Source organism: Procambarus clarkii, chromosome 35, assembly GCF_040958095.1.
Source record: "Procambarus clarkii isolate CNS0578487 chromosome 35, FALCON_Pclarkii_2.0, whole genome shotgun sequence".
Classification (NCBI taxonomy): domain Eukaryota; kingdom Metazoa; phylum Arthropoda; class Malacostraca; order Decapoda; family Cambaridae; genus Procambarus; species Procambarus clarkii.
In genome coordinates this window covers 29,564,772-29,589,182 of record NC_091184.1, presented here as the reverse complement: position 1 = coordinate 29,589,182, position 24,411 = coordinate 29,564,772, and the positions used below count along the sequence as shown (strand labels likewise).

The window sequence follows — 24,411 nt, the reverse complement described above, 5'->3', positions numbered from 1 at the left end:
ATATGGTATATATTGTGTAATTACCCAGGTGTAGTTACAGGATGCGAGCTACGCTCATGTTACCCCATCTTCCCAGAATTTTTATATAATTCTTTGAAACTACTGGTGGTTTTTTATTCTTTCGCACTTAACTTTTTCCAACTGTCTGCCACTTGTTTGCAAAGAGAACTTTCTTATATTTTTTGGCATCTTTACTTCCTTACCTTGAATCTGTGACCTCATGTTCTTAAAAGTTGCAGCTTTAAAGAGTTCCTGTATATTGCCAATTCCGGTTACTACATTAATGTATCTGCGTGTGTATTTGGAAAGTATCTAAATGTAGTCGAGAAAAGGTACTCCTTTACCCCCCCCCAAGTTCTTGGGAAGTGCAGTATGACAACACCTCATTTGATGTTGTTGTAGTAGTAATGGATTAGATTATGAATGAGTAGGTGCTTTGAAACAACAAGTCTCACTGGTCAAAACACCACACACCGGTTTATATAATTCACACTTATCAAAAGAAAAATAGTGTAGAGCAGTTAATAAAAATTAATATGTTGATTAGTGAAAAAGATAGATGGCTCTATTTATGTGCTTAAGAATTGATTGACCTGTTATGTAAATGATATATATTGTATGATACTTTTGTGTGTTTGGCATTTGGCTGTTGAGGCAGACAACGACATGACATCACGCCAAAAACGCTACCTACATTGTCATTGGCTGCCAGTCAGCAACAACACTGTTATTTTAGTTAATTTATTATGCACCCAATAACCATCCTGTGGGCAGTAGTGCCAGAAGGCAGTAGTGGAAACCTTCAGAAACCCAGTAGTGGGTTACAGAAGAGCATAATGGGCCTGAACCCAAAAATTCATGTAGCTAAGCAAGTTACAGTCTTGATGAGTTAGTTACAAAATTCAATGCACATCGTCACAAACAATGGACTCGAGGCCAACCACTAGTCTCTAAATTAAGCAACTGACGTATGTGGAGAATATATTTCACTCTTCCTATTAAAACATTTATATGAATATCATTACTAAATACTTCTGCTGCTCTTCAGCCACAAATATAGTACAAACTTATAGGCAGAATGCTTGTGACACACCATGATGCATGAATGTACACTACAGTAATTCAAAAAGTGTGTAAAACACAAACTAACCAAGGAGTCAAAAGGTAAGTGCAGTGTTTTGGTGCACACGCCAAAATAACTGTTGCATGAACCTTGTACAACAACTCTTATACCTGTGAATAGTTCCTCGCAAAATTAACAAATTTATACTAAAATTCAAACTTTGTATATGCACACAAACACACACATTGGCCTAATTCAGTCTATTTAAAAAATGTGATCTTTGTTCATAATGTGCAATATTTTCCCAAATACTTTTTTTACACAAGCCGCTTCATGCAATGCGAAATTTTGACTCTGAACATAGTTCAGAACATACTGTAATTAACTTTTCAATGCTCTGTGATAATTAGGCAAGTTCCTTTGTCATTAAGCATTAAGAATTAGTTTTCTATGCTCCTCTTCCCTATCAATTATGTTTATTTATATTTACTACAGATTCATTCTGTACAGCATGCACACACTACATTTAACTATATTCATTGAGTGCCCATAATTCCTGTTTACTGTAGTGCAAAGTGTTCTGCCAAAATTAACCATGCTAATTTAAGGTTTTTTTTACTCATCACATGATATTCAATCACTGTGCATTTCGTTTCTTACTGGCAAAGCAAATCCATGTGAATTGCGGCACTTTCAACAAGTGCATTGTGACCTTGACCTTAGATTTTTTAAAGGCCAATAATCCCTCAAGAGGGATACTTGTGTTATCTAGTCCGATCAAGTTACTTAAACATACCTTTTAAGTAGTTTGGAGCTAAAGCTGTGACATGAAAAAGTAACAGCTGGCTCTGTGACACTGACTCTTGAAGGTCAAATCTCAAAGAGGCACATCTTCAAGTGATCAACTATCTTCTGCCCAAGTGTCATCAATGTACCTTTAGTAGTTTCCGAGTTAGAGCTGTGGCAAGAAAGAGTAACGGTTGACCCTAGGACCTCAACTCTGAACCTCTTGAAGACCAGACCTTCAAAAGGCACGCGTGAGGTGACCAACAGTTTTGTGCCCAAGTTTAGCCAATTAACCTTAACAGGTTCCAAGCAACATGTGGAAAAAGGACTGACATTCTTTTGAATGTAACCCTTAACACGTTACCATCAACTCTTAAGTCCATCCCCTGAAAGAGCTGTTCTGTTCAGAACTTGCCAATGATTAAATTACTCCCTTCAGGACCTTAGAAAATTTTGAAACAATACTAAAGACAACCACGAGTGCCTGCATGCATTAAAATAGAAAGGGTTAACATACCAATAACAACAAATCTTAGAAATAGGCTACATTCTAAAAAAAAATCAGACCAGCTTTTAAACAAATAATTTAAATGTCCATAACATGAGATTAAATTTTAAAACTACTACAGGTAGTAGTAATATAAACTAAAATGGCCACACAAAAGTCACAGATAAAAAATTATATAGGATATATTCAAAATTAATCAGGATATATTATGTGAACAAATTTAAACTGATCCTGTACAAACCATAGTATTTACTGCATAAAAGCATGCATGGGCAAAAGTTCTGATGAACAACAAATTACAGCCTTTCTGATCTGTTAGGCAGAAAAATGAGCATTAAAGTATGAATTATTTGAAAACATGCTACAAATTGTAGTTAAAATATTATTTTTATTTTCAAGGTAAAAATCACTTAAGTAAATATTAAGCTCTTTCTTAAAGAAGTCTTGAACTGTATAATACACAGTTTATACAGTCACAAGTAAAAATCCAGCCAATAGTACAGAATGAAGCCCTGTCTAGCCAAGTATGATCCAAGTATGATCATATACTGCCTTATCCTGTACCTAGATTAACTAGACACAATCAGTCAACACCAAAATCGGTATAAAAATTACCTCGGGGGGAAACACAGTCCAGAAGTATGCAGATGATGAGTCACAAAAACGTGGCATAAGATATGAAGATATGAAGAGAAACCACACACCAGAAAATGAGGAGACGACAAAGTTTCGGTCCGTCCTGGACCATTATCAAGTCGATTGTGGTCCAGGAACACACACAATCCAGAAATATGTTTTCCTCTGGGGGTTTTTCCCACCCAAAAAATGTCTTCATATACCAGTACTGTATAATACTGAGGACATTGTTTTCATATTTAATACCACAAATTTAAAGTTAAAAATTTGCTTGGTTCAATCAGCTCTTGCCAGCACATTCATTTTCTGTGGCTCACAGTATGAATGACTGCCTTCCTCCATGGCTAGTAGTGTGTATGACTGCCACACTCCTTGGCTTGTAGTATATGATTACCTTCCTCCGTGGCTCATGGTGTATATAATTACCATCCTCCGTGGCTCAATGCATATGATTACCATCCTCCGTGGCTCACAGTGTACCTGTATAAGATTACCATCCTCCGTGGCTCACAGTGTACCTGTATAAGATTACCATCCTCCGTGGCTCAGTGTATATAATTGCCATCCTCTGTGGCTCATAGTGTGTATGACTGCCTTTCTCCGTGGCTCACGGTGCATGTGACAGCCTGTATGTTGTTACTGGATTAAAGAAACTTACTGTACATAGCATTGTCTAATAACATACAAAAGAATTATTCCGGTACTTGTTGCGTGCTGGGTCTTCGCTTCAGAGTACACGTCCACCATCCATTCTTAGTCATGAATTACACTTCCTCTTCTTTGTTCTGCACCACTTTTTTCAGTAACTTGAAAGTACTGTACTAGTATGGCCTGGCTTTTACATGGCTTTTACTTATATAGTTAAAAAAAATCCCAATTTTCTAATATTTCATAATTTTGAATGCAATTATAAAATCTTCTGATATACAATATTAATTCTCAAACAAATACACAAATGTAAACATGTAAATGTAGATACAAAGACAGATACATGCATATAGTAGCAGGAATTGACAATTTACAGAGCAATTTTTTAAAGCTGCAACTTCAAGAACAAGAGGTCATAGATTCAAGGTAAGGAAACAAAAGATGCCAAAAAATATAAGAAAGTTTTCTTTTGCAAACAAAGTGGCAGACAGTTGGAACAAGTTAAGTGCAAAGGGGTGGCTGCCAAAAACTACCAGTAGTTTAAAAGCATTATATGACAGAGTACTGGGAAGATGGGATAACATGAGTGTAGCTCTCGTCCTGTAGCTACACTTGGGTAATTACACAACACATACTGTATAAGCTCACTTATCTGAAGACTGCTTTTCCGAATCTTTGGATTATCCAGCAGTTTTTTCAGAAATGCTGATGAAAATTTAGAGAGACAGGATGTGGTTGAATGACTAGAAAGAAATGCCTAACGACCCAGGATATGGTGTGATGAGAGATGAGATTCTCCAATCTGTTACTGGCAAGGTCGACAAAGAGGCGGATGATGATGAAAGCAATAAGGAACCAACACCATAGACAACAAAACAAAATATCTTTTATTGACATGCTAATTAATTTTTCATCCAACTGTGGTATTAGCAGAAGTTGGAAACTATGTATCGGTACCCGAGGTAAACTAAAGCGCGGATATATACTACTGTATTACTGAGTGCAGCCATCAGTGCAGCTAGCAACAAGGAGCCACTGTTCAGTCACTCAAGAAAAGAATATTAGAGAAAGGTGAAAGCCTTGTATATATGCCTAATATGATTACTGTAATAGGAATGTCAAACTTAGTGTCAAAAATGTTGATAAAATGAATTATTTTAGAGAGCTCGTGAAAAGACAACGAGTATTTATAATAGGCCATGCATGATAGGAGATGATAACACAGATGTTTCCGAATAGTAATTCTACGACGTGTTTAATGTTATTCGGAACATTTACTGTCAGAGTAAGGAGGACGCAGTTTAGCATCATCAGAACACAGAAGTAGTGAAGACGATGTGACAGATTCAAATTATTCACTCAGCCATGTCTGTCATTGAAACTACTCTATTCAATCCATTCACCTGGGCTCTGGGAGTCTCGAACCGTGGACCCCACATGTGCGAGGCCGAAGCTCTATCGACCGAGCTGTTGAGAAGTCTTAATAAGTCAAGTTTCCAGAAGCATCATCTTGCTGCCAAACTGGAATTTTCAACTTTCCCTGACTACTAATTGAAGCTTAGAGGAATTAGTGACCCACGCCTACGTCATATTGTCATCCACACTTCCGTGGAAATAAACATTCCATTAAAACATTCATGAATAAAAACATTCATTCAATCTTCTAATTTACTACAATCTTATCAATCAAGTACCAGTTTTTGTTGTACACAGGATACCTACACACAGTAACAAATGAGCAATGCAATGAAGCTTAAAAATTTTGGACAAACTAAAGCATTAAAAACAAAAAAATAGAGAGAAAAATTGCTTGTATTAGTTTGCAACAAACAATTGCTAGTACTGATCACACTCAAGTAAACAGTCATGGGTTAGTGACAGTTAGCAGACATTAAACTGTTCCTCTACCTCTTCCTGGTCGACTGGCTGAATACTTGAACTAGATGATCCGCTGAACCAATAAAGAGAACTCTTTAATATATATTTTGTTAAGACTTGTAAATTCTCCTAGATGAGCACACCCCTCATTTTGCTTCTTCAGTATACAGTACATACTGGTATTCATATGTATTACTAGTACCTATTACAACATTACCCATGTTTATGTTAATTTGCTTTAAAACTATCAAACAATTTCTTGTCTTGCAGAGATCAAAACTTCATATTTGCTACTTAAAATACATCCAAAATGCTGTGTAAAATGACTATATAAAAGAAATAAATGAGTACAGTAACTAGAAGATGAAGGGACGACGACGTTTCGGTCTATCCTGGAGCATTCTCAAGTCAACAATCGACTTGAGAATGGTCCAGGACGGACCGTAACGTCGTCGTCCCTTCACCTTCTAGTGTGTGGTCTGGTCAACATACTTCAGCCACATTATTGTGACTATCGCCTGCAATGTCATAAAAGATCCTGACAGTGATAAAGACTATGTACAAGGTTCAAATATCAGTGAAGCCAGTGTTGCTGACAATGTTCACAGTGCAAGGCTCGCAGCCATACCACACAGCTGCAGTTTGGTGCATCTGCACATCATGCAAGTGCGCCTCATCGTCCTTTACAAAATTTATATGCAAAAAATTATTCACATTCAAGATTTAGTGACCAGGAGTCTGATAACATTGTTTTGGATAGTATTTAGAGGTGTAATGTATTTAGTGGCTAGTAAAAAAAAATCCATACTATGAATTAATACCTACTATTCCATAATAAAAAAAATGAGGATGGGGGAGGGTTTTCTAGCCATTTGGATTATGTATACTGTATACACATATGCCTCAACTCACTTGCATAAATATTATTACAACTGATAACAATGCACAAGGTAACTGAAAACTTGCTCAAAACTAACCAAGTTTGTGATATTAAAAAAAATATTTCACTAAAAATATCTTGACCATTTAAATATAGAATTCACTTATGCATTTGTAATTACAAACTTCTACACTTTGACAAATACAATACAGCATATAGTTTAAATATTTTGTTGCTAAGCTTCATGAGCAAATTAGCAGGAGAGTATTTGTATTCCTGTATCTACATGTAAAGAGCTGTAACTTGTCTGCGTTGAACAAATCCACAAGGGCCTGTGATGAGGATTCGAACCTACATCCGAGAGGATCACGGACTGCGCCCTTGTCATGGCTCTTATGGATTTGTTTATTTGATGCATCATGCTATTGTGTGTATTGTCTGCATTATATCACCTCTGATAACCTGTAAACACTATACAGTAGTAAAACCTTCCAATGAAATTCAGTTTTAAAGAATTGGCTCAAAAATCTTTGCCGTGTAGAGTACAGGAAGTGTAAAATAAGTGCTTGACACCAAATAGAAATCTCAATTCCACATCAATGTACACACACACACCCCTAAACAAAAACATAGTTCAATGATCACCTTATTATTATTAGCTAGAAATAAATGATACTTGTATTGCCATAAAGCATTAAAGGTAATATTAAATACACCACAACATTTAAATTCAGCTTCATTATTTATCCCTTGGATAGAGCCAACGTGCATGCGAATACCAAAAGCCAAAGTTTCTTTTTAAAAATAAAATGAAGGAATATTCTGCAGTAACTGTCCAATTTCACAATGCTGGTTGTTTGTCACACAACCAACTGAGCACGTCGGTAAACTGAAGCTACATTGCCGTTCTGGCTTACTGCTTTCTTCTTATACTTATTTACTTTAGAAAATGAATAAAATAACATTTGTGATAAAGCAGTTGTGGGTTACTACTGCATTCATGAGGCATGAAACATTGTAATATTACTAGCTTCAGTACTGTAATCCAACATGGAACACAATTAAATATGAAAATAAATGCTTTTGCTTTGGATTGGCTGCGATATTTTACATGTCAAACACGCGTATAAAATCCAATAACAGTACCGAGTCTTACCTTCCGAGTATTATATGAACTTTAAAATGCAATTTTTTTACCTGCATTATTCATACAAGTTTTCATATACAGTATTGACAATAAAATGCAGACAATTTCTTCACCTGGAAACTGACCTGCAGTGGTGCTTGCGTCGACCTATCCAAAACTGGGTATTACATCCAGTGCAGGAGTCCACAGCATGATCTGGTACCCATAGTGTGGGACGAGCCTCTCCTTCTTCAACAGCTTCCCATGAAGTATCAGACACACCAGACTCTTGACCTACAGAGCCACCAGATCCTGACCCTACACTTTCCGGCAGGGACATCTTAAAAGAAAAAAAAACCAAATATTGCCAGAATCCTTTGAAAGAGCAAATTTTTTTACAAAGTTGAAATAGTTAACTATAACATGACTCGATTATTTAATGAAGATGAAGTCTAGATATTGATGACACCATCAAAACTAAATCCCTATGAAATATAACTCCTATAAAACAGTGATATTACTACAACACACAAAACCGTAACTACAGATCTCAAGCCTCTAATGCACACTGACTTAGTTAATATTAAATCAAATTAAGTTGGTATTTTACATTAAGATAATATTGTTATATTTCACTCTACTTGTAATGCAAGTGACTTTCCTAGGTGGCCATAGACAGCAACCTTTCCTCAACATATTCCCCCCAAGTGATACCTAATTATGTCCCACTGGGAATACAAGGGAAAGCAAACATGGAACCACAACACTAACCTGGTCTTCAGTGGGGTCATGGTGGTGGTGGTGACAGCGATTGTGCAGAACCTGATTACACAGTGCCTGTCTTGTTGCTTGAAGGTCTCGCTTTAGGGTTTCCAATTCAGACTGAAAATGGTTCATCATATTAACATTAACCCTTGCCCAGTACAATCGATTTACCTGACAATCAGTGGTGCGCAAGAAAAATAAATTTTAAATTTTTGCTTTGTTTTAATATTGCTAAAATAATCACAGGCAAACTTTTAAAAATTATGTAGCTTACTTAGGCTGTAATAAGGGAAGATTAAATCTCATGATGTAATGATTCATGAGCATCCATAGAGAAAATGCCCTAAGGAGCCCATCTGTGCCAGGAACGCAGCAGAAGTTGTCGCAAATTTATTTATCTGATATTTCAGTCAAAGCATTTGTTTTTTCACTTTTTTTTGCAGTTATGTTATGCAATAGTGTGTAATTTGAGACATTTTTATAATAAAATATGAGGAATATTGATATACGCACACACAGTTGTGTCACTATTATTCAGACATTATATTCTTTGGAAAATAAAAACATACCCGGTAATATTTTTGCTATTATGACACACAATTCACATGTCACACATAATTACAGTATCTACATGCTATGCACCATTGCAAACCACTAAACAGTTCTGGCAACTGTGAAAATTTCATAACCATTGCTCTAAGCACGGCTTAGCCACACATGCTCATCAGTTGCCGACAGCACCTGAAAAAGCAAAGTGTATCCAGATATTATGCACATCGTATGGGGAGCCGGTCGGCCGAGCAGGACAGCACGCTGGACTTGTGATCCTGTGGTCCTGGGTTCGATCCCAGGCGCCGGCGAGAAACAATGGGCAGAGTTTCTTTCACCCTATGCCCCTGTTACCTAGCAGTAAATAGGTACCTGGGTGTTAGTCAGCTGTCACGGGCTGCTTCCTGGGGGTGGAGGCCTGGTCGAGGACCGGGCCGCGGGGACACTAAAGCCCCGAAATCATCTCAAGATACCTCAAGATAAGAATCGCTAACACTAGTCAAAACACCGCTATTATTATCAAAATTCTGGTCACTAAATATTGAACACAAACCATTTTTTACATGCTCATTTTCTAAAGGAACACGAGGTCCTATTGCATGATATGCATATGCACCAACTGCATTGGAATCAACTGAGGGGCCAGTGACCCAGAGGGGTGCAAGCAAGACCTAAAATCATCCTGAAATGTGTGAACATTGCACAAGGCGGCGATCAACTAAGTTGATCAATATTTGTAACGGAAAAAGCAAAGCAATATTCAATCAAGTGCCTATAAGTAAGCATGTGTGGCTAAAATGCAGCCGTATCAACTATTTCCAACTGTCTATTACAGTGGTAGAAGGAAGGCCATAGAATACACCACCTTCAAATACACTTCTTGTTTCATTGTACAGTATAAGATATTTGTTGTTGTTATTGAAGAATTATCTACTCAGAACGAAATGTCCATGTAGAACGGGCTACAGTGTGCTCATAGCCACATCAATCTGTGGCAACTTTATGAAACAGTGCAAAGCATTTTTACTTTACCCAATAGCTACACACTATGCAAGTGCACTATCTAGCCTTTCCTCATAATAAACCTGCTGCATTTATTTAACTAACTAATTATTTATTTATTTATTTATTTATTTTTTACTTTCTGGTCACACTGGAGATACAGTACAGTATTAGGGTTGCTGCCTCCTGCTTCCAATCTCCGATCCAGCCTTACGGCAAGCCAGATTGTTCGCATTTCTTCTAACTCCCAGAATTGATTTGATCTACAAGATTATTTTCCCTTCTTATTTCAGTCAAATTGTGGGTTATTTATTGATAGTTATATATATTGAAGGTCAATTTGTTAACTCTTCTCTCATGATTGTCTGACCTTGAAAACACAGGATCTGTTGTCCTTGTGTACTGCCTTCATTAGATTGTGGACCAAACAGTATGTAGCCATAATCTGATCTTACTCTGATACATTGTAGTACTAAAGCATCCCATTCCTGTGGCTTCACGATTCAATATTGGCCCAATTCCTTCTTATATACAATATTTCCTTTCAACAAATACTGCATCTATTCAAAGCCATTATTATAATAATATAGAGCCTTACCTGATGATGTAGGAGGATTTGGTGTAATCTCTTAGTCACTTCATCGCTAACATTATGCAGGCCATCAACAGTTGCATAATTATTACCTCTACTGCTGTCACCACCACTGCCGAACCTGCAAAGGAAGGCATCTCAGACTCTCAGACCCCACACAAGCAATAAAATATTACTTTGCATAAAATTCTGTTAAAAGTTTTGTACCTTGACACCTTTACAAATACAAAAATTTTAACAAAAAGAAATAGTGGCAGTAAACAAACAACATCCAGCCTGATTATGGTGCAAAACTCAGTTCCTCATGGAATGGTCCTCACAGAAGTGACAGACAGGAACACAAGCCAGTTTTAGATCATCCCTCACCAACAACCACAAAATAAACATGAAAATAGCCTTGGGAATATACATACAGTACAATCAACAAATGATGACAACCACATTATCCTGGGAATCAACATGTGATGTTAACTGCATTTTAAAGGTTAGCCCTTACACTGCTCCAATTGCTTCAGAGCAATTGGCCCATGTACTCCAAATGCCTGAAGATGATTAAAGTTGCTCCATTTTATACCACACCCACTCGAGGGAGGTCCATCTAGTATTTGATTTCCCACTGGGATTGAATGATTGACCCATAAGGATGGATGGGAGCTTATCAGTATTATGCCCATTGCTCAGGCAAATTACACTTTAATCTCTAGAAAACTGCTGTTTGCTGTCTAGTTTGTAAACCCAGACTGTAAATACAGCATCAGGGAGAATTGGCAGGACATTGTGCACGGAGGTGGTAAAAAAAAAAGTAACATTACACCCCACCTGGTGCTCTTGTTACCCAAATCTGGTTGTGCAACCCAGCTTCATTGTTTTGAAAGTGCCTGTTGACATTGAAATCCTTCCATCACATCCCCCATCATATTAAGCTGAAAATGAACATTCACTCTTACAGTTATTCGCCATTTCTGTAGCTCTTGTTGCTTTTCATTTTCAATCCAATGCTTCCACAAAATCTCACTCAACATGTCTGATCGTCATTATCTGCACCTTCGCCTCCCTTCACCTTCACTCAACATAACTATACCAACACTTTAATCTTATAATTAACTGGTTATTGTACTCTACATCTTCCACCAACATTTTAATTTTTTACCATATCCTCCTAACACTACAAAAACATCTTAGATTCTCCATATCTATAGCTATTCTTTAAATATTTTGTAATACTTTTGACACTGCTTTCATTTGAAACAACTTGAATTACAAGCACAGCAAACTGGTGCATAGCTCACAATCTAACACTTCTTCCAGTTGGTAGCCCATGTTTGAACAGGTTTTCTCAACAACACATTCAATCTGGTAAGATTAACTGTAAGAAGATACCAGTTGAACGTACTGAAGCTGAAGAGCCTAAGTGCAAGGGTAATACACAGTTGAGGAGACACTTACCTATCCTCACAAGGTGTTGAAGGTATACACGACGACGGTGTCCGGGAGTGCATTGGTGTGGAATACAGTGAAACTCTACTTCCTGGACCTGTGGTAACCCCTCGCACTGTACCCCCAATAACAGAGGTGTCTTGCATAAGTCCTGCACTTCGCCACGAGTCCCCATTACTGGTTTCATCCAACAATTTCTTACTTTGGATACAGATGCTACAGCCTGAAGATGTAACGCTGTTCATGACAGCACTTACATTTGACACACCATTCACAATCCGTTTTTCCAGACGTTCTTCTAGCCCATTCTCCAACACAGAAGATACAGGGCCTTTCTTATAAGGTTTGCGATTATTATTAGTTGTGGTGCACACTTCATTTTCCTCCCCAGACATACCATTCATGAAAGGACAACATTTTCCATTCAGTAATGATTTGGAGTTCTCTTGTCCAATTTCTCCATTCAATAAAGGTAAATATTCACTATTTTTCTCCTGGGGAACCTTTTCTTCACTAGCTATTACTCCCACCTCAGCTACTAGTGTGTCTGTGGATCCTTCAATGGACTGTTCAGCCAAACCTCTGAACCGATGCCCACCACTAACTCTATGTCTATTACAATACATTTCTTCCTCTTGCTCTCTTCTAAAGTCCTCAATCATTTCCTTGCTACTATCTTCATCTATTTCTGCAAGTTCTTGTCCCAGTACTTCACTCGCTTCTTCCCCATTTTCTATACCATGTTCACTACACTCACTTTGCACTACATTCACACACTCATGAATTTCAGATTCTGATACAGAAGGTTCGCATAAAGTCAATGACTCAGATTCATCATTTAGCCTTTCTCCATTAGGCTCACTAGTAGAATCCTCATAGGCATCAAAATCATCAATGCCTGGTTCTTCATTCCCATTTTCAACGACAGCATCCGCATCTCCATTGGCTAGTTCTGCACCAAGAGCAGAGTTGAGCATGGCCATGTTTGGACAGCTGAGAAACAAAATAAAGTTTTGCCTGAATAATTTGCAGAATAATTTCTGCCTGATTAAACCATATGCAGACAATTTACTGCCAATATACAATCATCATCATCATTATTATTATTATATTAACTTCCTTCATGAAGTGGTAACACATTCACCTAGAGGAAACAAAAAAGCAGCAGCATAGGTAAGAAAATTAATGTTACAAAGTTACACTTGTCCATTCAACATACATTACACACTACATAATGCAAGCCTCTAAAGCCCATAATTTAACTTTTAAATACAGTATGTGTGTGTCTAATAAAATTTAATTAAGAGTTTATGCTGCAAATGTATAGATATGAATACTGCGATGAACAAAATAAGCATGGAAATTATTCTTAGCACTAGGAATGAACAACCATACTGTAATGACAAAGAAACTAACCTGTCTCTAATGTTAGGATCAGAAGAACGTCGCAAGGGGTGGTGAGGCGGCGGAGAAGTGTTAGCCAGGAGATCATCACACGACTTAGTCTTAACGAGCTCACCCCCAGCAGCGGGTTCTTCCTCTTCCTCCTGTTGATTAGGTTACTTACTAAAAATCTCCCAAGGTAAAACATGCCATAGCATTTCTTTTAAACAATATTATGACGTGAAAAAAGAAGCATTCTTCAGCCCTATCACTGGCACTTTAGCCCAGTGAACACTCCTTCACTCGAGTTTCAAGCTTTGTGCAGACTGAGCCTTAATCATTAATGGCATCTTGAGTATATTCAGCGCAAAGAATTCCCTGTAAATTCATTTCTATTTTTTTTTATATAAATTGAGGTTATTAGTGGACGATATTAAAATTTAAATTCAATTTTAATAAAACGCATTAACTGGGAACAAATAAACCAAAACCGGGCAGAAATTTGGAGGAGCTTGGACACTGGTGTTTTCTCCGACATGATGAATGATTAAAACAGAAGATAACACACACACCTTCACGGAGGAAGTGGAGCAGGAAGGGAAGGGAACTATCAGGAGAAAACACTAAGCCATTACGACTACATAGCACTTGAAAGGGTCAGAATAAGGATTTGGGATGGGACAAAGTGGAGCAGACACAAGGAATTATAGATCGACGGCTTTAGCATCACACCCAAGTCTTTGAGCGAGTGCTAGGAAGTGGCATCACAGTCTACATAACCCTGGACAACATGGGTACAGGACAAGGCACTCCTGCCCCCACAAATGTTGGACCATTATGACATGGCCTTGGGTGCCACTGAGAGTGAGCAAAGCACTGATGCTTTATACACAGCTTTTGCAGGAGCCTTCTACAAGTGTGATCATGGTGGTATCACACACAAGGTACACAAAAAAGGAATTGCTGGTAGGATGCAGAGATGTATCTTTGATTTCCTAACACACCAATCCCAGAGTGTAGTAGTCAATATGGTGAAATCCAGATCATCTACAGTGAAGGGCTCAGTCCCCGTGTGCTGTGCTTGCTCCGGTGCTATTACTCATCCTCATATCAGACATGTACTGCATCTCTTTCCGTCATCTTTTGCAAACGACACTAGGATTTTCATGGGAGTGGACAATGTCGGGGACACAGCAGACCTCCAATCTGATAGTCAGGTCTTTCAGTGGGCCATGGAAAATGTTTGGCGAGGATAAGTGCCAGTTTGTGCATTTCAAAAAGGCGAAAGTAACAAGACAGAAACCACATACAAGGTACAGTCAGACCACACTGTTGAAGGAAAAGGCAATGTGGAGGATTTGGGAGTAATTATGTCGAAGGATCTTGCTTTAAACCACTGCACTGCGTAACGCGCCTTGAAGCTCTCGGCGGGTGGTGCGCATCGCGCCTCAGGGCTCTTAGTTACACTGTATAGCGTATCATTCAAAACTCCCGCGGCTACACGGGGTTCACATCAGCTTCCTCAGGGCTCTCCTAAACAGATGCCTTTTTTCTTTTTTTTTAAATCGTGGGCAACATTCCCAGGTGTGAAGGACTCAGTACTGAGTGAGCAACCAAGGCTGGTGCATGCAGCATGAGCTAACAGCATTGCTGTTCAGCTTTTGACCCCAGCATTGCTTAAAAATGTCCAAATATATATTTATCTGGTATTATTTAGCCATGATAGTATAACAGAAAAGCCTGACTGTGATAAAGACTGAGTGCAATGTTCAGATATCGGTGAATAAATGCTGTTCAAGATGTTCACAGCACACTGCCATTATTTCGTCCATCTAAAATTATTCAAACCATTTCTCATGTTCCTTAACAAAATAAACATGTGGAAAATTATTCATTTACACGATTTACTGACCAGGATTCTGATAATAGCAGGATTGTGGTGAGAATTAGCAGTGGGAGGAGTATTGTTGGTGAGAAAGGGAGGGAGAGGTGGCATCGGATGCTGGGTGGTGTGTGGCAACATATTAATGTCTGGAATCACCATACCAGTTTAGTGGTTCGCTATGGTGAACACAAATGTAGATACTTATATATAACGTGTGTATAGAGTGTAATAACAGCAAAAGGCTTATGTTGGGAGAAGCTATTTAGGTGAGGGAGTGAGTGAGGCTGTCATCTGCTGTGTGACTTGTCATGCTATGACCACTATGATGTTTGGACACCATACCGGTTTAGTTGTACAGCTATGATGAATAAAACTTGTAGATACTTATATATAACATGTTTAAATAGTATAATGAAAACAATAACAGTAAGGTGGGAGGCAGAATGTTGGTGAATGGGTGTTGAAGGAGGGAGTCGGCCAACAGGCTGACGGGAGGGAGGGAGTCGGCCAACAGGCTGACGGGAGGGAGGGAGTCGGCCAACAGGCTGACGGGAGGGAGGGAGTCGGCCAGCAGGCTGACGGGAGGGAGGGAGTCGGCCAGCAGGCTGACGGGAGGGAGGGAGTAAGCCAGCAGGCTGACGGGAGGGAGGGAGTCAGCCAGCAGGCTGACGGGAGGGAGGGAGGGAGTCGGCCAGCGGTCTGTTGGCTGCTGTGTTGCAGCCACTCTTGTTGTTTTGGGCTCGCCATACAACTTAGTGGTTTGTTACGGTGAAAACATATGTAGATAGGTATATACAATGTGTGTATATAGTGTAATAACAGCAAAAACACTGTTTGACTGATCGTAAAATATAATATACATGTCACATATGAGCCCCATAATTTTGAGCATAGCGATGTTCCACACACTGAACTACATAAATTCCACAAATTACACTCTCTTAAATAATATTACAGCAAAAAACAGAAGAAACAAATGAGAAACATCAAAATAATTGTGAAACATTATATTCGCCGCAACTGCCACCTCCCGGGGTGGCTGGGCCTAGTGACCTTGAGCACTCCATTGCGGCTAAATTATGTCACATACAATAGTTTTTTTGTTAGTTTCCAGTGATCGGAGACTGCATTTTAACAATATAAAAAAAGAAAAGAATTTGTTGGAAAATTTATTTTCAGTGCACCACGGTTGTGTTGTATTTTAATGTAAAGCAGTGCAGTGGCTAAAAAACACAATAGGCATAGCTATTGCAAGAAGGGTGATGGATTGTGTAGCAGGAACTTTTCAAACAGGAGATCCCAGACCAATGATGATACTTTTTAAGATACCGGTGCTCTTTAGAATGGAGCATTGTTGCACACTGGCAGCCCCAATCAAGGCTAGAGAAGTTGCTGACCTTGGAGAGCATGCAGAGATCTTCTGCTACCAGAATCCACACAGTAAGTCAACTGCCTTTGATATCCACGTCAGCAAAGACAATAACATCCCTACTCTATGCTGTTAAATTTTCCCTTCTACTATAGTATTTCAAAAATTTAAAATGTTAAGTATGTCTTGCTGTTGCTTTCACCTCATCATCCCCATTAATGTGGGCGCCGGTGTTTGGATCTTCTGTAACTTCCCCCATCTCGGGCATGTAAACCGATGTCCACAACCGCAAATCTTTAGTGTGACATGCAGGAGACAGTACCTGTGACAAGAAAAATTCACTATTAACCAACAGATCTGCATGACAACGTATCCATATTCTACCAAAATTTAAAACAAGAAAAAAAATGTCATTAAACCCATGACAATCAATGAACTTTATACCATATAGTTAAAACTACTGTACAAACCTCACTAGAATGACAATAAAGGTAGTTAGTGTATCGGTGACGGTTGAGCCGGAGAAGTGACCAAACAGAATATGTGCGGTCTCCAATTTCTGCCTGGACCCGCTCTTGAGAGGTGTTACAGAGAAATGTGCCAAAGAGATTGCTGTATACATGTTGGGCCAATTTAACCTGCCAAAACAAAACCCATTTAAAAATATGCATGGATAATTAAATGGTGCATATAATAATATACACAAGAATAAGAATACACTAGCAGTAAAAGTACAAAAAGTATTTACTAGAGCTAAAATATAAGAAAACCATTCAAGAAATTATCCAAATTAGACAAAATATAATGCAGGAATAAAAACCAAAAGATTATCTTTGGAAACATTTATCTTACAAACTAGCTATTAGTTACTATGTTAACTAGTTTTATCAATATCACCCCATTTCCCACTCTTTTGCCTCAAGAACACAGTATAATTAAAGAAAGTTGAACATAAAAATATTCAATATCTCTCTATATAGCATCAGAGATAAACACCACCCCACACTAGAAACAGCGCAGCTGCTCCTCAAGGCCACGTGTACACTTCTCTCCACGTGTCATACATTGCATACAAATACATTCACTTGCAGATGATGAGTTACAGTAACGTGGCTGAAGATATGATGACCACACCACCCATCAGGAAATGAAGAAGCGATGAAGTTTCGGTCCGTCCTGGACCTACTTTTCAAGTCCTGTAATGGTCCAGGACTTGGGTCCAGGATGGACCAAAAGTTCACATTTCTTCATTTCCTGACGTTTTGTTTGGTCATCATATATATTCACTCCTTCCTAACTGCTTCCACAAAGCCATATCCTATAAATATTGTCACAATATAATTTAATAAATATGTAACTTAACTATACCAGCTAGTGTTTATGGCAATCACCCTCTCATACTTTTTTAATTTAAGTTAAAAATGAATTGTTTACATTCAAATTGATGCTTATTATTCAAACATATTCAACCATGCACAACAAAAAATTACATTTCTTTAAAATTGCAATACTGACCACCATATTAAATTACTTTAACACCAAATCCAGAAAAATAGTTTTTGGAATAGTGTTCTTGTTTATACACCTTTTTCCAAGTGGTTTGAGTTTCTTGTAGTCAAAGATTGTCCTGAGCAGGACCTGGAATAATGAGTTGGTTCTGAAAGTTGTTCTACTCCCCCCAAACATGACCTAGAGTCAGGCTTAACTTGGTGCAACAGGCTGTTGCTCGAAGTGGTCCATAGACCCACATACCCACTACATATGCTTTAATGTTTTCATTTTAAGACAATAGAGTATAATGAAAACCAAGTGGTGCAGTTCAAGCTAGAGCACAAAACATGAATTTTTACTATTTGATTTTAAATCAAAGTTTCTTTTCCCAGACATGACATAAAAAATAAAAGTGAGTTAACCACACACCTAAAAGCTAAAATATCAGCTTTTTATAATGCTTAAATAAAAATATAAAAATAATCTTAGCAAGCTAAAATTCTCCACAGATTTGTTCCTCAAAATTAATTAACGGAAAATCTCGACAAACTAACCAGATATGCTTGGTTGAATTGGAAGTGTGTAGGATACCAGTAGAGGAGGTGATGAACACAGTCGAGCCACTGAAGGAAGACAGGACATCTCTCATTGATATCTTCGCAGCTTCGACCAACACCACATCGGTCACTGAACTTGTGGCCAAACTCCACCCATTCACGCTCAATTAGCACCTGGAAACCCTGTTGGATTGCATTTGGAAGGTTAATGATAATTATAATTTTAATAAAGAAACCTGTAATAGACCATATGATCTTAATTAAAAAAAAAACACCTTGGAGGGGAAAAAAAGCAAGTGTAATTTCTCCTACTGATCTCATTCTTGGTTATTCGTACTAAAACACCGCTTACTCTTCTTAATGTTTCCCTACATTCTCTCAATTCCACCAATGTTATGTCTTTCCACTCGCCATTTGATTTTGATTATTTAGTATTACCACTACTCTACTCATTTCATTTTTCCCTGCAATTTTGTTTTCTATTTTTGGAGTGCATTGAAGAGGAGGCATTAGAGATAGAATTTCTGAACAACAAAGCCAGAGTGCATGGGGGGGGGGGGGGGGGGATTGTGTGAAACTCTGGTTTGGCTTTAGTGGAAGCCTCAGGAATCCTAAAAGATTCGGTTGAATCCCAGATTGTAATCCTTTTGACATGTCATGGCCTCGTTGTCTAAGGTGTTTGCTTGAGAGTACCCAGGGCATGGGCTCTAATCCTTGTCACAGCTCCTACTGATTTTCTCATCTACACCCTTAATTTTTCCTCTATTAAGCAATTTCATTTTTACTGAGCTAATGCCTCCCTAACCCCTTTAAAGTAGGAAATTGGGCAATGATAATGTATATGAATGAAAAAGTTTTCAATATTAAATAAAAATAGAGCTTAGCTTACGTGTATAGTCCTGTAATAAGGATCCATTAGAAGTTGCGCAAGTGCAGTTATTTGGGACGTCCGATCCCAACCATCGGAACAGTGGACTAAAACCGGCCTTACTTCACGATCAATTGCTTGCACAACTGTTACAGCAGCTTTCATTAAGCCTGAAAGATGCCCAAGCCATCGAGAACCCTCCAGTAAGGATAGCCAACTGAAAGGAAAAATTATAAAATTCAAACATACAATATAACCGTTTTGTTTTTGGACACTGTAAACCAGTTTTTTAGCAAATAACTTCTTGAAGCTGGTAACTTTGTAATGATGGAGAAGTGAAAAACTTGTATAGTACATTTGCTAGAACAGCTCTCGTCCATCAAACAAAAGTAAAGGTTTCTGAACAAGTACTACAGTAATTCACAATTTTTGTCTGCCTAAATTTTATGCCAAAATAAAATTGCTAATTTATCATCAAACTTATCATATATCCCTATGCCATTCGTGAACACCCAGTTTACTCCTATCACACAGAAGCACAATTTTAATAATAAAATAATAGTACTGTAATTAGTTTCACTTACTTAGGAATGTCTGGCGGTGACGATACAAGCTGACGAAGAGCATGGTGAGACTTGCGGATAGTGTGAATATTAGCAAGATTCATGAACTGAATTTCACACTGAGGATAGTACTCGGGACACTCACACCCTCCACCACGGGCACGATTTGCCACAGCAGTAGTATAGGACCTAGCATCAACGAATTAATACTTTCTGCAAATAAAAACAAAATCCATTTATAACTACTGTATAGTATTATAGGCAAACAAAATCTTACAAGTATTATGTACTGTGTATTATGTACAGCCTGCAACATTTTACCAATCTTGCTTATAAATTAATACCATTATTGTCATATGACAATTTAATGTATCATTATAATATGTATTAATTATTCATTATTAATTATTATTATTATTATTATTTCATGTTGAATTAATGATAATATATGATGAAATATAATTAATAAGTATTTTTTGCCTGACAAACCTTCAGTCAGGTGCACCATATACTTTAAGACACCAACACCCTTCAAACCATAATCATTCACAAAATTGAGCAAATTATCATTTTAGGTAAACATTTGTAAAACTTCAGCAAATAAAATTAATAGCCAGCTTTTCTTGTCTCCTGTTATGCGATTCTTACATCAGAGCATTTATTAATAAAACAGTAAAAACAGACTTACAAGTAATCATAATTTAGCTCTATATGCAAGCTAACAACTTGAATACTGTAATTATACAAAACAATACCATAAATTACCTTTATATCTGCCTGAGCCTTGGCCTCGGGCAAATCACAAATAGAGGGATTATCTGACGAGGGAGTCATTGCCTCCTTCTCTCCACTATCAGGGGGCCCCAACTGGTTTGTTGTTGTCCCAAGAACACTACTAGATGATGTTACAGGAGGACTGTCATAAGCACAAGCTTCAGCAATTGCCTTTACCAAGTCTTCATCTTCACTAGATCTCCAACCCAACCATCCGACCTCAGGTTGACTACATCGTGCAATGACTGCACCATTGGCATGTCTGAGGTAAGAAATGAATTTCATTATTCAAGGGCTAAACAATTAGGCATTTCTAAAGCAAGATAAAGCAGTAAATATTATGAAATAAAAATATGCTCATTAAGCTATTATCATCATCCCATTACAAAGTTGCCCAAAGAGAGGGCAACTCAAGCAATAAATGTCTTGAAATGAAAAAAAATTCTATTAACACAAACTAACCTCCAAACAACAGCTGGTATCCTTCGAGCAGATCTAAAACGAGCAACTGACTCCAGTATGTTATCATTGATGGATGCTGGTACTACCAGCTTTCTGGGGTACGTGGAACATAGCTGGTAGTCGCTGTTTGCTAAAGAGATCCGCCATGCTCCTCCCAAGTCAAAACCAAGACGTCGAACCTAAATTGAGGTAAATGAAATCATTATAGAGGCATGACAACTTCTTATGCTAACAAACCATTTCTTCCAAGTCACAATTAGTATATTAAAACTAAAGTTAGAGGGGCAAATGGTTACAGTACTCCAAGCAAATGGTTAGAAATAAAATTAACTATTCACTCCCCATTTACAATGTCTTTTCACACAATCTCTACACTATGATTTTATAAATATTCACCAGTTCTTCCCATTTTTCACATTCCTCCTATCCATTTACACTCATTATTTTAAATATACTTTAGAGATATTGTAATGAAAAATTGTAAACACGTAGCTTACATTACCCCCTGCTAAAGAACACACACTTAAAAAAAAAAAAAAAAAAATCAACGGTATATCTACATAGAATCTGATGAACATATGTTCCCATGATTCAATAAATTTGTACCCTTCAACAGTTTTACCTTGCACTCCCTCACGATTCAATCCATACAGGTTTATACGAGACCAGTTAACTCATTGTCTATATGCTGCTTATTATTAATACACGGTATATTTTCTGAAAATTACTTCTCGGCATTTAACATTTCACCAAAGTACCTCTCTGTTCATGGTCATATGCTTTCTTTTACATAGTACAAAATGACCATACCCCTTACAATCCCTTTCACTTGCCTTTCTCCCACCAGTTGTCTCGATGCAAATATCTGATCCAGGCAACGTTTTTCCACCATGGAATCCATCTTCTCTCATCATTTAATACCTTGTTTCTTTCTGTACTGTTCCAATCCCTGTAATTTCATTATTTGTCCTTTACATTCTACAAACAAATGCTTCTACAGAAAAATAAAATACTCTGAAAAATGACAACCTGAAATGAACAGCCTAGACACTAGGATACCAAACTTAATTTCATTGCCACATATCCACATCAGCCTACCTCCTCATCAAACATCTTCTCCACTCGCACACCATACGACTGCAAGCCATCAGGTTCCGAGAGATTATTATGTAGTTCCCCAGCTTCCTCCATACTCCACATATAGAATGCAAAGGCAAAAACATTCTCCAAGCGTTGAGGAAGAAGTAAAGCCTTGGTCAAACGCCGCTGCCACTCGGCACACTGCTCGTTGGTACCAAAGGTACACCTGAAGTTCACATACCATAAACATGTCATTTTATATACAATGCAAAATAATTAAATGTATTATACTAGTATTTCTATTTCAAACTTGGTTACTCAAATATGAGGGTATAAATAAAATAGAAAACATTAAGCAATTCTGATTTTGACTGAATATCAAACTACAGTATAAATAAAACAAACTCAAATATATTCTTAGAATTTCTAATTGTTCTATGCAGTACTTTAAACGAAATAATGGGAACAATATATATAAAAAGGAAATTTAAATTGCCCAACCTATATATTACACACAAAACAAGTTACTGGTACCTATATATCAGCACAATCTATTGTTGTACAGTACCCTGTACAGTACAGTATTTATTAAATGTGAATTATATGGAAAAAAAGATGACAAAATTTGCAGATAAAGTTGAAAATTAAATCACTTTCCATCAATATTTGTCAGACGCAAGTCATTTGAATTTTTCTAATGTTTTTCTAGAACATTTAAAGGAGTATTTTTAAGTTAGATTAAAATAAACTAAATTATTTTAGAAGCCAATTTTGTGTCTTGATTTTCCATAATTAACAAACCAATTTAAGAAATGAAAAGGTTATTGTTAATACTGTACAGTACATTACTACTAGACAAGCCAAAGATAAATACTGTATTTTGTTAAATCTGCTGTTTTGCCTTTTTTTTTTTGTAAAAAACAGTAATATCAACTAAGGCAACATCTCACATCAGCAACAGTAAACTGACCACTACACTAAACAATATAAAAACCTAAATACTTACTTGTATGACTTGGTATCTTTACATAGGAGAAAGAGGAAAAATATCTCACGACACTCAATTCCCTCAATAACTCCCAAGGGTATATGGTAGGTTACATCACGTTGCTGCAAAAACACACGATAGTTCGAGAGTGCAATTAGTCCATCTGATGTGCGCCCCACAAACTGCGCATACTCCCCATTCAGAGGAACGAATGGAATGGACAGAGATGGCTCGTCAAACTGGCAGATTTGCTTGGGGTATGAATCCTGAGCAGCCAAGACCTGCAAAGATCAAAAAATCACAAAAATAAAACAATTTTAGCATTAAATTTTGCATGCATGAAATAATTTAGTGTTTAATTTTATGATACTGTATGTTATGGAACTTTCATGACTAGCATTAGGGACACGGCAATACTGGCAATATCCAGTACTGTAGGGACACGGCGATACTGGCAATATCCAGTACTGTACAAAGTTTTTAACAGTGCAAGACAAATCGGAGTTTAATCCTCTTCTCCTCTATATTCACATTAACTAATGCATAAATAAACAGCAAAATACTACTCAATGCCTCGACTCTTCCTAACCATGGATTAATAAAATTAAAAAACAAAATCTACTTCTAACTTGCACAACTTTGAACTGAAGACACCAGCTGCACACACTATACACAGTATTATATAAAAGGCACGTAAGCAATTACACTACTGCAATCCATCTCTACCAATTTAAAATAAATACTTTCCCTTTAATCATTATGTGCTGTCTGCTCATATTTAATAATGTCAAGTTTTAACTTTAACAATAAAAGAAACCAACCTACAATAATCCTAACCATATGACCCATAAGCCAAGTCTATTTAAACACCTGCACATCACTGTGGTGAGTCATATCCAAGTGCCACCAGTCACATGTTCTCACTTAATGTATTACACACCTGTACCAACACATGCATGTACACTACACACTTTCACGTACCAATAACCTACAATTTATCAAGCACTACATTACCACCTTATTTTTCCACTTATTTTATACAAACACGTGGAAAATACTGTACGTACATGCAAATGATAAACATCCTGTAATTCGTTAAATTATTATAATTCTTAACTCAG

General features: G+C 37.4%; 1 protein-coding gene across 1 annotated transcript in view; it reads right to left on the bottom strand.

Annotated features, from left to right (window-relative positions):
* Window positions 1-24,411, bottom strand: part of LOC123768475 (phosphatidylinositol-3,5-bisphosphate 3-phosphatase MTMR3) — a 44,948-nt gene that overhangs the window by 12,053 nt on the left and 8,484 nt on the right. The window contains 15 exon segments of the mRNA XM_045759051.2: window positions 7,660-7,865; window positions 8,297-8,407; window positions 10,440-10,554; window positions 11,880-12,863; window positions 13,287-13,417; window positions 16,710-16,829; window positions 16,978-17,145; window positions 18,553-18,738; window positions 19,445-19,640; window positions 20,008-20,186; window positions 20,188-20,199; window positions 20,752-21,022; window positions 21,223-21,401; window positions 22,321-22,528; window positions 23,309-23,571. Of these exon segments, the coding sequence (XP_045615007.1) occupies window positions 7,660-7,865; window positions 8,297-8,407; window positions 10,440-10,554; window positions 11,880-12,863; window positions 13,287-13,417; window positions 16,710-16,829; window positions 16,978-17,145; window positions 18,553-18,738; window positions 19,445-19,640; window positions 20,008-20,186; window positions 20,188-20,199; window positions 20,752-21,022; window positions 21,223-21,401; window positions 22,321-22,528; window positions 23,309-23,571 (3,329 nt within the window).